The following is a 13,634-nucleotide window of genomic DNA, read 5'->3' as shown; positions in this document are numbered from 1 at the left end:
ATCTAAATATATATGAAAGGCCATGTATAAAACACTCTGGTTTTTGTTTGGGGTTGTTTTTTTTTTTTGCTTGTGTTTGTGCCAGTCTTTGGTGCTTGAACTCAGGGACCGGGCATTATACCAGAGCTTTTTTGCTCAAGGACAGTCGTGTTCTATCACTTTGTGGTTAAGTCTCACAGACTTTCCTGCCCAGATCTCAGTCTCCTGAGTAGCTAGGATTACAGATGTGACCACTGGCACCTAGACAGTCAGTTCTGTTTTTGTTGTTCTTGTTTTGTTTTTTTAAACAACAGTGGTAACATGATTTCTCATGATCTGCTAGACATTTCTCCCACTGAGTATCTCCTGGACTCATTTCAACTAGTAGGGTTAGTGAGATAATTGGGCTTACATGGAGCAGGAGATGGGGAGGCTAGGCTAAGCCAGGACTGGGCCTCTCTACTGCATACTTCTCAAGACGCCTACATAGGCTTCCCTCAAAGCACAAGTTGCCCCAGAGTTCTAAGAGGCCTGAGACAATTATCAACTTAGAAATTGTAATACTACTTCATCACAAGATTCAAGACATAGTGAGGAAAGCATCTTTCACTAAAAAGAACTATAATTTATGACCATGTTAAGAAATACAGATTCTATTCTAAGGGGAGGAAAGGAATATGAAAATGTTTTAAGGTATTCTGCAGCAAAAACACAATTCAAAAGCCATCAAAATTAGAAACTCAGGGAATTATGAACTGAAGTAAACTTTCTCAAACTGATATCCACCAAAATCCATAGTTAACGTGATACTTAATGATAGATAATTCCCTCTAGGACAGCTGGAGTGTAGGTATGGTATAAAGAGGAAAGCCACAGAGAGAAAATATTTGAAAATATATTTGACAAAAAAACTTAAATAAAAAGATAAGGAACGCTTAAAACTGAACAATAAGAAAACAACAGGGCTGGGCTGGGAAGGTGGCTCAGTGGTAGAGCGCTTGCCTTGCATACATGAGGCCCTGGGTTCGATTCCTCAGCACCACATAAGCAGGGAAAAAAAAGGGGCCGGAAGTGGCACTGTGGCTCAAATGGTAGAGCACTGGCCTTGAGCTAAAGAGCTGGGAGACAGCGCCCAGGCCCAGAGTTCAGGCCCCACAACCGGACCCAAAAAAAAAAAAAAAAAAGAAAAAGAAAACAACAGGGCTAGATAATGTTCAAGTGGTGGAGTGCCAGTATGGGCAGAAAAGTTTGTTAGACACTATCTCCAAAACAACCAGCAAAAAGAAGGTCTGGGGGTACTGTTCAAGTGATTGACTGCCAGTCCAGCAACCACAAGGCTCTAGAGTATAACAAACAAACAAAAAACAGTTAGTTGGGCTCATTAGCTCACACAGAAAATCTTAGCTACTTAAGGTAGAGACTAGAAGGATCAGTTAAAATTGACCCTTGACAAAAACTCAAGATATCTAAAAAATAACTAAAACAATAGTTAAACCTAAAAGTATAGCTCAAGTGGCACAGTGCCTGGCAAAAGGCCCTGAGCTCAAACCCTACTGTTGCAACAATAATAAAAACTACATAACTCCATTGTAGTATTTGCCTAACATGTGTGAGACCAGACAATGCTCAGCACAAAAGAAAAGAGGAGGAAGGGGAAGAGAAAACAACTGAATGGACAAGTTAATAAGCAAATGAGAAAAGGCACTTTGGTTTTAGAGTTTGTATTTTTTAAGATACATACAATGTGTACTTCTGTCTGATTTATTTCACTCAAAATAATTTGACATATGACAAGACACACATGCAGGCTTCTTGTAGCCTACCTGCAGTCATCTGCCTATATTAAAAATTTTGTAGTCTGAAAATGCTGTCATAAATATCCATATGGGTCCTCTGAAGAAAAAAAAAGCCCATTCCTGTTAGGAGAATATCTCTTGTCTTAGATTTCGGCCACCATTGAGTCCATAAACTGGTTGGTTCAGACAATGAAGCTGTGTAGCACACAGGCTGTAAAGCTCATTGGAGACAGCAGTGTCTCCCATATGTAAAGAAGAGAAACTTCTCTGCAGAAGCAGAAAAATAATCCTTGACTGTCCCCGACCTCAGCCTGAATATAACACCAGCCTGAACAGTTGTTAGTGTTACAGTGAGTGTTTTTTCCTCTCTGAGTAACATTGAGCACTGAATCTTCAAGAGAAGATCCCCTAAATAAAACTCAAAGAGGTATCTATCATAACAAATGTGCAAGTCACAACCTACAACACAAGAAACAGGAAAGGATGGATTATTTGGAGAGGAGTAGGGTGTTCAGGGAGGGAAGCAGAGAATGATGAGAAGAACATAATAGAAGTTTATTACATGTATATAATGAAAATGTCATAAAGAAACCTATTACAAAAGTTTTATAAAGTTGAAACCAGAAGTTTAAATCATAGGGTATTAATAAGTACTTCATATATAATACTATAAGAAAATGTTTGACAAAAGTATGAAATGATTACATAGGAGGGGTAAAAGGACAGACAGAAGACTGAGCCCATAGGAGGCTTTCAAAGTTTTAAGTAATTTTTCATTTCTAAAAATGGTAAGTAATCAGGTCACTTCTATATCACATTATATATATATAAACTATGAATATACATATATTTTTAAACACGTATTTTACAATAAACAGCAGGTGATCCAAAAGGTATGTAAACAGCAATAGACAAATGATTAGAAAGCAAAGGGGAAATGGGGAGAGAGAAAAGGGGAAAGGGGGAAAAAGAAAGGGAGAAAAGGGAAGGAGACAGGAGATAAAGAAGGACAGATGGAACTCAAGTTTCCATGAATTCTATTAAAATTTTAAGTGTTTTAACAAGTTCCACTATAAATGTGCCTAGTATACAATAAACACTAATGATCCAAAGAATGATTAGTTTTAAATTTAGACAGACATTGGAGAAAAGGAATTTAAGTTCATGATCTTAACACCATCTAAGCATATAAATATTTTAATAAAATAGTACACTATATTGTTTATTTTCCTCAAAAAGAGTCATTAGTCAAAGTTAAATTTATTAACATTTGCTTAAACATTTACAGAATGTAAATACGTAAATGGAGCTTGAGTATTAATGGAACAGGGGTCAGCAGTCACAACCTCTGCTCAACTCAGAAAAAAATGGCTGTTCTTGGCTGATATTTTCCTCATTAAATGTCAAGAAATTTAGCTTTGAATTATCACTAACCCAAAAGAATATATAAATTAGAATTTAAATCTTCCAGTAGACAAAAGTAAAAGTCTGTTAAAAAAATCCCGTACTATATTTGCCTATAAAATAAAAATTATTCCAAAATTGAAAAATTAAGAAAAATGTACCTCACAGTCCAAAAACACAAACTATTGTTAGGTATCAGATTAAAACACAGGATCGACTGCTACATATAATCTTACCTGGGGAGGATAGTTGCTCTCTGAGGACCATCTTGAAGATTGGTCATTTGGTTTATCCACTAAAATGTTCCTGAAATAAAAGAAATTGTAGCAACTAGTTAAAATAGTGAATGAACATAAATGTACAAAAAAGAATGATAATCTACTGAATGCTAAAACTATCATAAAGTTTATAAGACAGAACAAGCAGCACAGAATGCCTCTAGCATATGTAAGATTTTAAAATATGGTAAATGGCTCTGGATACAACAGTATATAACTATAATACCAGCACAGGAGAGGCTGAGGCAGGAGGACTGCAAGCTAAAAGCCACTCTGAGCTACACAGCAAGTTTCAGTCCAGCATAGACTACAGAGCAAGACCCTGTTCAAAACAACAATAAATGTATGCATATACATATACAATACAGTATACACATATGTTCTACTTATATTGTATATACATGATAAAGGTCACATTTGTGAGAAAAGCTTTTCTGTCTTAATTTTAAAAGAACTTTTTCTGAAGGGTTCCTGCTTTTTGACAAGATAGCTTGGCCCTCAATTACATTTTAGTTACATACATCCTTTTCTTGAGCACTTTAAGCCATATCCTGTTAGAGCACCTTGATTTTAGTTACATCCTGTTAATTAAGCCACCTCCTTTTGCAGATGGTGAACCTGAGCTCAGTCAACATGAGCAGAAGGGCAGGGCTGGCCAGGATAGGGATAAAAAGGGAGCAGCCTACCTCCTCTGGGGGCTTGCTTGCCAGGTTTTTTGGCTAATAGCACACCCTTCAGCAGAAGTAAACTGTGCCTTGCCTAATTCCTTTCGAGTTGGTATCCTTCTCCCTATGCAACACCCCAACATTCCATGCTCTTTCTAACACATTTCAAATAATGAGGGGAAAAGGCTATAGTTTTTAAAAGGCAAATCTATTTGTTAAAAGTTGCTTCAGCCGGGCACACGCCTATAATCCTAGCTACTCAGGAGGCTGAGATCTGGGGATCGTGCGGTTCAAAGCCAGTCCAGGCAGGAAAGTCCATGCGACTCATCTCCAATAAACCACCAGAAAACCAGAACTCATCTTCAATTAACCACCAGAAAACCAGAAGTGGCGCCATGGCTCAAGTAGTAGAGTGCTTGCCTTGAGCTGAAAAGCAAAGGACAGCACCCAAGCCCAGAGTTCAAGCCCCACGACTGACCCCCCCCCAAAAAAAAAGTTGCTTCAACCGCTTGGTACTAGTGGCTCATGTCTGTAGTCTTAGTTACTCAGGAGTCTGAGATCTGAGGACTCTGGTTCAAAGCCAGAGCAGGAAGGAAAGACCATGAGACTCTTATCTCCAATTAACCACAAAAAAGTCAGAAAGAAGTTGTGAACTCAAAGTGGTACACTGCTAGCCTTGAGTACAAAAAGCTCAGGGACAATACCCTGAGTTCAAATACCAGGACCAGCACCAAAAAAAAAAAAGTTATATTTCACACTAAGTAAACTTTTATATATTTTAGGTATTAAAATAAAAACAAAGAAAATATCTAAAACACCATACTTACATATTATATATTATTATACTACATATAATTAGATTTTTTTGCAGCCATGGGACTTGAACATAGGGCCGTGGTGTCCTCTACCAATTTGAGCCACAATTCTATTTCCAGTTTTTAGGTGGTTAATTAGAGATATATTAGAGATAAGAGATTCAAGATAGAGATTAGAGATAAGAACCTTTCCCACTGGGGCTAGCTTCAAACCATGATCCTCAGATCTCAGCCTCCTAAGTAGCTAGGATTACAGGAATGAGCTACCAGTGCCTTGGGAGGGGGGGAAGGGAGGCTTGAGGGGAGGGGGAGAGGGGGCACCTCTTTGTGTATTCCTCTTTGTGTATTCGTATGCCAGTACTGGAGCATGAACTCCTTTCCTTTGCTTTTAATCTACTCAATGATAGCAGCTCCACTTCTGGCTTTTCCGTAAAGATAAGTCTCTCACAGGCTTTCTTTCCCAGGCTGGCTTCAAACAGTAATCCTCAGATCTCAGCCTCTAGAGTAATTAGGCTTTCAGGCATGAGCCACTGGTACCCCACTGTAGATTCATATGGATAATATGTAACATATACTATGAAAAGAGGTAAGATAAGCCAATTTGAAAGCAAAATTATGAGAGAAAATGTACAAATAGAACCAAAAAGCAAAGGAAAGATATACAGACTAATAAAGAGATGTAAGAGAAAGAATAATCCAGTAATTAGCAATGGTAAGAATGGTGCACACACAGAAACTAGAGAGAGGTATTTTCAAATATACCGTGTGGGAATAGTAGAAAATGAAAATTGAAGCGCTGGGAAGGTGGCTTAGTGGTACAGCGCTTGCCTTGCATGCCTGAGGCCCTGGGTTCAATTCCTCAGCACCACATAAGCAAAAAGAAAAAAGCTGGAAGTGGTGCTGTGGCTCAAGCGGTAGAGCGCTAGCCTTGAGCTGAAGAGCTGAGGGACAGCACCCAGGCCCAGAGTTCAGGCCCCACAACTGAACCCAAAAAAAAAAACCAGAAAATGAAAATTGATAGTTTTTTAAATTCAGTTTCCAGCAATATCTGCTTTAGGCAATACAATATGACCACTACAGAACAGTTTAGGGTATCCCATGACATTTCATTTCTACTACTCACTAGAAATATCAAAGAGAGGGCTGGGAAGGTGGCTCAGTGGTAGAGCACTTGCCTTGCATGCCTGAGGCCCTGGGTTCGATTCCTCAGCACCACATAAGCAAAAAGAAAAAAGCTGGAACTGGTGCTGTGGCTCAAGTGGTAGAGCGCTAGCCTTGAGCTGAAGAGCTGAGGGATAAGTGCCCAGGCCCAGAGTTCATGTCCCACGACCAGACCCTCCTCCCCCCCCCAAAAAAAAAGAAAAAGAAAAAGAAATACTAAAGAGAAATGTTATACAAAACACAACTATGCCCCAACTACAGGAATCAATTAAGAAAGATTTACCTACTAAGATTAAGTTTCTGCTATGTTTAAAACACTTAAAGCCAGAAACTGGCGCTGGTGGCTCCACGCCTGTTATCCTAGCTACTCAGGAGGCTGAAATCTGAGGATCGTGGTTCAAAGCCATCCTGGGCAGGAAAGTCTGTGAGACTCTTATCTCCAATTATGCACCAGAAAACTGGAAGTTGATCAAGTGGTAGAGCCCTAGCCTTGAGCTGAAGAGCTGAGGAACAGCGCCCAGGCCCAGAGTTCAAGCCCTATGACCAAAACAAAACAAAATAAAACAAAAAAAAAAAACCAACGATGAATAACTACTGCAATTAGTCAAGAAAAACTAAAAAGGGTAATGTACTGGCTCTAAAATGGCTTCCTATTTTCATCGAATTAAGTTCAGAATGCACATATTCATTCCTACCAAATACTGGATCAAAAGCGAAGGTAATAAAAATGAGCAACATGCTGGCGCCAGTGGCTCACACCTGTAATCCTAGCTTCTCAGAAGGCTGAGATCTGAGGATCATGGTTCAAAGCCAACCCGAGCAGGAAAGTCCCAGAGACTCTTATCTCCAATAAAACACTAGGAAACTGGAAGTGGCGCTGTGGCTCAAGTGGTAGAGTGCTCACCTTGAGCTGAAGAGCTGAGGGACAGCGCCCAAGCCCAGAGTTCAAGCCCCACAACCGACAAAAATAAATAAATTTTAAAAAAGAGCAACATTTATCTCTTGCATATACACAACAAACACAAGGATTGAGTAAATAAATTCTATTAGAATTATACAAATTTATAGTAAAACATATATGGGTAACTGAAAAATAGAATACAATGCTCACTTTATCAACATATATGTCCATTTTTGCATATTTTAAAATATTTTATCTATATATTATACCAATTAGATGTAAAAAAAAAAAAAACCTATTAAAATTCATCATGAAAAGATACCTTACTGGATATTTTGGATTTACCTCAAGTCATCAAATCAATTTTGCTTTCCTGATTAAACTTAGGTTCAACCCCTATCCCTGCTTAGTAATAACTTTCAAATTACTGCTCTTAAGCTTAGTAAACACCTATCAAATTCCTGCTCTTAAGAATATTTAAAAGCAGTTGGACAAAACTTGGAAGTACTTAACATTGTTTCTGCTCATGGCTCCTCAAGATACTGATCAATATGTCCAAGTGATTTTAAATCCACAGTATCAAAAACTCAAAAGCTATCTTAAAGAAAAGTCAAGCCAGAAAAAACAAATCGTTTAACTAGGGATACAGGTGCACCCATTGCAACAATGAGATGTACAAGTCGTTATGTCGAAAACTGAACTTTACAACTTTGGTGGTAGGAGCAGGAAGTATGGGAAAGGATGGAAGGGGAAGCAAAGAGGAAGCAACAATGCTTGATAAGAAATGTACTCTTTATCTTGCCCATGTAATTGTAACCCCTCTGTACGGTATTCTCACAATAAAATTAATTAATTAATTTTAAAAGATGATAGGACATTTAGGGCAATTTCTCATGGTAAGATGATGTCTTTCTGTCCTAATTTTCTGTAAATTCAAATTTGAAAAGCCTACATTATCTAATAAAATCATTTGGAAATTAAAAAAAAAAAAGAAAAGTCAAGCCAGGTACCAGCTGCTCATGAATATAATCCTAGGTAGTTGGGAGGCTGAGACCCAAAAGATCTTAGATCTAAAGCCAGCTGAACAGAAAAGTTCTTAAGACTCCAACTCCACTTAACCAGTGTTTACAATAAAATTACATTTTTTTAAAAAGAAGCTTGGATTAGAAATTGGAGGTGGTAAAGTACCAGCCATGAGTACAACAAGCCAAGCAAGCTTGAAGCTTCTTAGTTTAAACCCTGGTACTAGGAATGAGGGAAGGTGAGAAGAAGGGAAGGAAGAAGGGGAGGGAGGCAGGGAATGAGTATTTTAACAGTATAAAAAGGATTCAACAGGAATACATTTTCCTTAGATAACTTAAAAATACCCTCCCTAAAATGTGTGTCCATTTTTTGAATGATGTGGTCAAATGAATTTAAAAGAAATCTTCTAGGAACTTTAAAGACTTTAGACCTTGACTACTTATTGGATAATCTATCACATAATTTCTCTGTGCATTAATTCCTTTTTGGCCTTGTAAAAATAAAGGTTGAGTTCCATAAAACATCTGTATACAATCTTCCTACAAAACAGTAACATACAGAAAGCAAAAAGTTTATCTCAAGAAAGTAGAAAATACAGGGAAGTGTGATAGAAGGGTAAAACTGACTGGAATACGGTGCAAACGTAATTGAGATGTGACAATGACACTCTCATAACTAATATGTCAATAAAAATTTTTAAAAAAGAAGAGGAGCAGGAGGAGGAGGAAATGAGAAGGAGAGAGGAAAAAAAGAGAGGGAGAGAGTAGGAGAGAGGGGGGAGGGAGGGAGGAAGCAATAAACAGTGGTTATATGAGCCTGAGATGAGGATAGGGAAGAAAGGGATGTGGAGAGCGTGGTTAACCCGTACAGGTGTATAGTTAGGAAGAATAATTTCCAATGCCCTACAGCACAGTAGGACACTATGATCCACAACAAGTGAATATTCAATATAACTAAGTAGAATTTTCAATGTTCCCAGCACAAAAAAATGACAGACGTCTGAGGAAACAGATATGCCAGTTACTCTGATCTGATCATTACATATTAAAATGTCACTCTGAGCGTACTTTTTTTTTTTTGTTTTTTTTTGTCAGTCGTGGGGCTTGAACTCTGGGCCTGAGCACTGTCCCTTACTCCATAAATATGTAAACTAAAATAAAATGCTTTAAAAAAGAAGCTAACATACTTGAATTTAAAGGAAAAAGAAACAACAAAGAACAATAAAGTTTCCTTACCAACTGATTATAACAGAACTTCCATTATGTGTGAACACTCTGCCAGGGTAATACTGTAACAGTAAAAGAATAGTATCTGTGGCTAACAAGATTACAATCATTTCCAAATCATAATAAACACACACAGCATACATTTTGCACAAGAAGTATAAAAGAATTTCAAACTGCCAAATACAAAATTCTTCATCTTTAATATTTGAACTTTCCCCCAAGTCAAATACTTGTAAACACAGTAGAGGATCAGTTAGACTCATGTCCAAATACTTTCCAATTTTAAGATAGGAGTAAAGGTCCTAAGTTACGATGCTAACATTCAAATGAGAATAAAGTTATAAGCAAAATAATTACAAACTACAATAAGTACTAAATAGAGTACAAAATTTAAAATATATACACAAACACCTCTCTGAAAAATACACACTAATTAGAAGGTGGCTTTTAGGTAAAAAAAAAAAAAAAAATGGAAGAATTCTATTTTTCACAAAAGTACAAGTTCAAATCTTGGCAATAGGAAACAATCTGAACAAAGATATCTGAGTACTGGATAAAGTCAGGTAATATCTTTAACAAGCACAAAGATGTAAGTAAAAAAAGAAATCATTAAGGAACCAGAGAAAAATTCATAAGTGTTGATTCTAGACTCTAAAAGGATTTCAGAACTGTCTACTAACATTTTTTACTTTCAGAAAGTCACAAGATGCACTCAGAAAACTGCAAGAAATGGGCAGCAGTGAGATAGGGATTTTAAACCTAAGAAAAGCATAAAGAACGGGAACTCAACCATGAAGAGATTATATATTCTAGGTAGACAGTGGCTGCTTTCAGAAGCAAAGTATGTAGAAACAAGCATAAAGATAGAAAACATTATTATTTCTTAAAACTTTCAATATTTTAAAATACTCCATAACTGACGTGAGGTCTTAAGCCAAATGCTCAAAAAATAATAGTAATCCATTCCCTCCTCCTACATTATGGGAAAACCAAACAAAAAAAAAAACTAGAAAAATAAAATGCAAGTCAACACATTACTGTAAGACAAAATAACATTCAACAGATAAATTAAAAACTGGAGAAATATAGACGCAAAGAAGATGAAAATTGTAACTCAAGATGATCTAAGAGAGGAGCTGGGAAGGTGGCTCAGTGGTAGAGCGCTTGCCTTGCATGCCTGAGGCCCTGGGTTCGATTCCTCAGCACCACATAAGCAAAAAGAAAAAAGCCGGAAGTAGCACTATGGCTCAAGTGGTAGAGCGCTAACCTTGAGCTTAAGAGCTGAGGGACAGCGCTCAGGCCCAGAGTTCAGGCCCCATGACTGGACACTAAAAAAAAAAAAAGATGATGTAAGAGAAATTAATAAAGTACTTTATTGAGTAAACAGCAAAAGGTTAAAATTATAATAGTTCAGAAATAGTACAGCCTCCAGAGTAGCTAGGATTACAGTCATGAGCCACCAGCGCCTGGTGCTCACAGATTTTTATTTTAAAAAAAGAAAAGATTTATTCCAATTAATCTTAAAAATTGTTTTTACTAGCCTAGTCAGATATATACTCTAAGGGAACCCATTAATAAAGTTCTTACTGATGTTATCACTTTGAAACAATCTTTCATATTTATGTGCACTATATAAATGGCAAAAGTTATGTCAATAACATTGACATATATCATATACTGAAAGTATCTCAAAGAAACAAATGTACAAAAGGTAAGTTACAATCTGAAAAATCAAATTTGAACTGGTTAATTTTCTCTTTAAAAAAAATGTCTTAGCCGGGCGCCAGTAGCTCACACCTGTAATCCTAGCTACTCTGGAGACTGAGATCTGAGGATCGAGGTTCAAAGCCAGACCAGGCAGAAAATTCCATGAGACTCTAATCTCCAATAAGTGGTGCTGTGGCTCAAATGGTAGAGGTCTAGCCTTGAGCTGAAGAGCTGAGGGACAGCGCCCAGGCCCAGAGTTCAAGCCCCATGGCTTTGGGAGGGTAAGGGGGAGAACAAAAATGGAAGGCAAAGGGTGGACAAATGCGGAAGTGCTACTCACAAGACACTGTGTTGAAAATGAACTATATAACTTGTGTGGAAGGACAGGAGAGAAAAACTGGGAGCAAGGGAAGAGATAACACTATCCAAAAAGAAATGTACTCATTACTTAACTTAGTAATTGTAACCCTTCTGTTCATCACCTTTATAATAACAACGAAATTTTTTAAAGTAAAAAAACTGCTCCCAGCTGGGTGCTGGTGGTTTATGCCTGTAGTCCTAGCTACTCAGGAGGCTGAGATCTGAGGATCATGGTTTGAAGCCAGTCTGGGCAGACAAATCTGAGACACACCAATTGACCACAAAATAAAAATAAATAAGCTGGGCGCCAGTGGCTCACACCTGTAATCCTAGCTACTCAGGAGGCTGATATCTGAGGATCACGGTTCAAAGCTAGCTGGGGCAGGAAAGTCCATGAAACTTTTATCTCCAATAAACCACCAGAAAACTGGAAATGTCACTGTAGCTCAAGTTGTAGAACAGCGCTCAGGCCCAGAGTTCAAGTCTCACAACTGACAATAAAAAATTAAAAAAACAAACAAATAAATAAATCAGCAGCTGGGACTGTGGCTCAAGTAGAAGTGCTAGTCTAGAACACAAAAGCTCAGGGACAGTGCCTAGGCCCCAAGTTTAAGTCCCAGGATTACACAAAAAAGTGTTTAAGCTACTGTTTGTGATAATTTGTTACAGAGCAATAGATAATTAATGCAATGTCTTTTTCTTGATGCATAAATTATTTAGGAATGAAATAATGTATCTTATTTTAAAATACATGGAAATAAAAACGGCTAGATGCCAAATAAAGGTGGAGAATCACAGGAAATCAATGGCCTAGCAAACAGCCCACTGGAGTAAACACTTATCACCAAGAACTTGAAAAAGTTTGATCATGTAGTAATTATCTCTGAGGATTCAAAGCACTTTGGGAACACAAATCTACACACACTTGACACAAATAAACTAAGCAACAACAGGGAAAAGACCACAGCAACAAATAAACATTCTAATACAGAAAAATAGGAAATTCTTGTGGCCATAATCAAACTAAAAAGCTAGCTAGCTAAAATGGTTTGATGGCTCGAAAAAAAAAAAATCCAGAAAATTCTCCTTGGCATTCACCAAGTCTTCATTTATTAAATATCTCAAAGGCTTGAGCTATCAGTCTTTTCAGGAAGTATATGATTTGCCCTTCAGAACCTACTTCAAAACTAAGAACTGCCCCCTTTCTACTTAAAAATTATTAAATGTGGACATGATCTAGGAAAACTTTGTTAGAATATACATTCTTCTATCCTCAAGAAAGACTTAAGACATAAAACTATGTCTAAGTGTCCTCAAAGGTTTCTTTTACACATAGTAATTTTACTCCAATAACCACTATTATTTTTTACATCAAGTTCTTAAAATATCCCAGTTAAACTTAATGAGTTACTACTGGGGGAGAGGGGTATTTTTTTTTAATTATTCTATAATCTTGACTCTATAGAATCCAATGCCAAAAGAGTTTAAGTATCAAAATCACTAATTCTGAATGAAAACAAAGAAAATACTTGAGAAACTGACTGATCTAAAATTATAAATTAACCAAATTAACCAGTAGTAGAAGTGGGATTAGGGCCCAAATCTCTTATTCTATATTCCCTCTAAACTACACATTTCAATTCTTCATGCTTTCCTTGTATCAGATCTAACCACCCTTCATTGTAGGGCAGCAACTTAAATTGCATTATTGAGAATCTAGTATTACTGAATCCAAAGCTACTTACCATAATGAAAAACTTGGATAGGTATCTCTGACCAAGACAACCAGTCCTGATACTTTTCTGAAAAGTAGAATAATTTCCTAACTCATTCCTCAGAATGAATCTTCCTATAGAAGATTCACAAAAATATTAAACTTAGGGGCTGGGAAGGTGGCTCAGTGGTAGAGCGCATGTCTTGTATGCCAGAGGCCCTGGGTTCGATTCCTCAGCACCACATAAGCAAAAAGAAAAAAGCCGGAAGTGGTGCTGTGGCTCAAGTGGTAGAGCGCTAGCTTTGAGCTGAAGAGCTGAGGGACAGCGCCCAGGCCCAGAGTTCAGGCCCCACGACTGGACCCCCAAAAAAAACAAAAACAAAACCTCAGCTTAAAAAAAATATATTAAACTTACATTTAACTGTTCTTAAAGCTACTTAAAAATTCAAATTATCCATAAAAACTTGACCTAATTATCATTTCTTCTAACATATCTGTATCTTCATGAACTTTTTCTAATATGTCACTGAACGATATGACTGCCATTATATACTATCTTCAGTTGTACATAGCTATCATATAAAATTCACAAATAAATCTACAAC

General features: G+C 37.2%; 1 protein-coding gene across 2 annotated transcripts in view; it reads right to left on the bottom strand.

The window, feature by feature from the left end:
- Mkln1 (muskelin 1) overlaps positions 1-13,634 on the bottom strand; it is a 289,313-nt gene that overhangs the window by 88,179 nt on the left and 187,500 nt on the right. For both annotated transcript variants that reach the window (XM_042695879.1, XM_042695878.1), the window contains one exon: positions 3,416-3,485. In XM_042695879.1, coding sequence (XP_042551813.1) covers positions 3,416-3,485 — 70 coding nt within the window. The remainder of the gene's footprint in view (positions 1-3,415; positions 3,486-13,634) is intronic.

The sequence above is a fragment of the Dipodomys spectabilis genome, unplaced genomic scaffold, assembly GCF_019054845.1.
Source record: "Dipodomys spectabilis isolate Male_0828 unplaced genomic scaffold, ASM1905484v1 ptg000197l, whole genome shotgun sequence".
NCBI lineage: Eukaryota > Metazoa > Chordata > Mammalia > Rodentia > Heteromyidae > Dipodomys > Dipodomys spectabilis.
The sequence above is the reverse complement of the archived record's forward strand: the minus strand, read 5'-3'. Positions and strand labels throughout refer to the sequence as shown.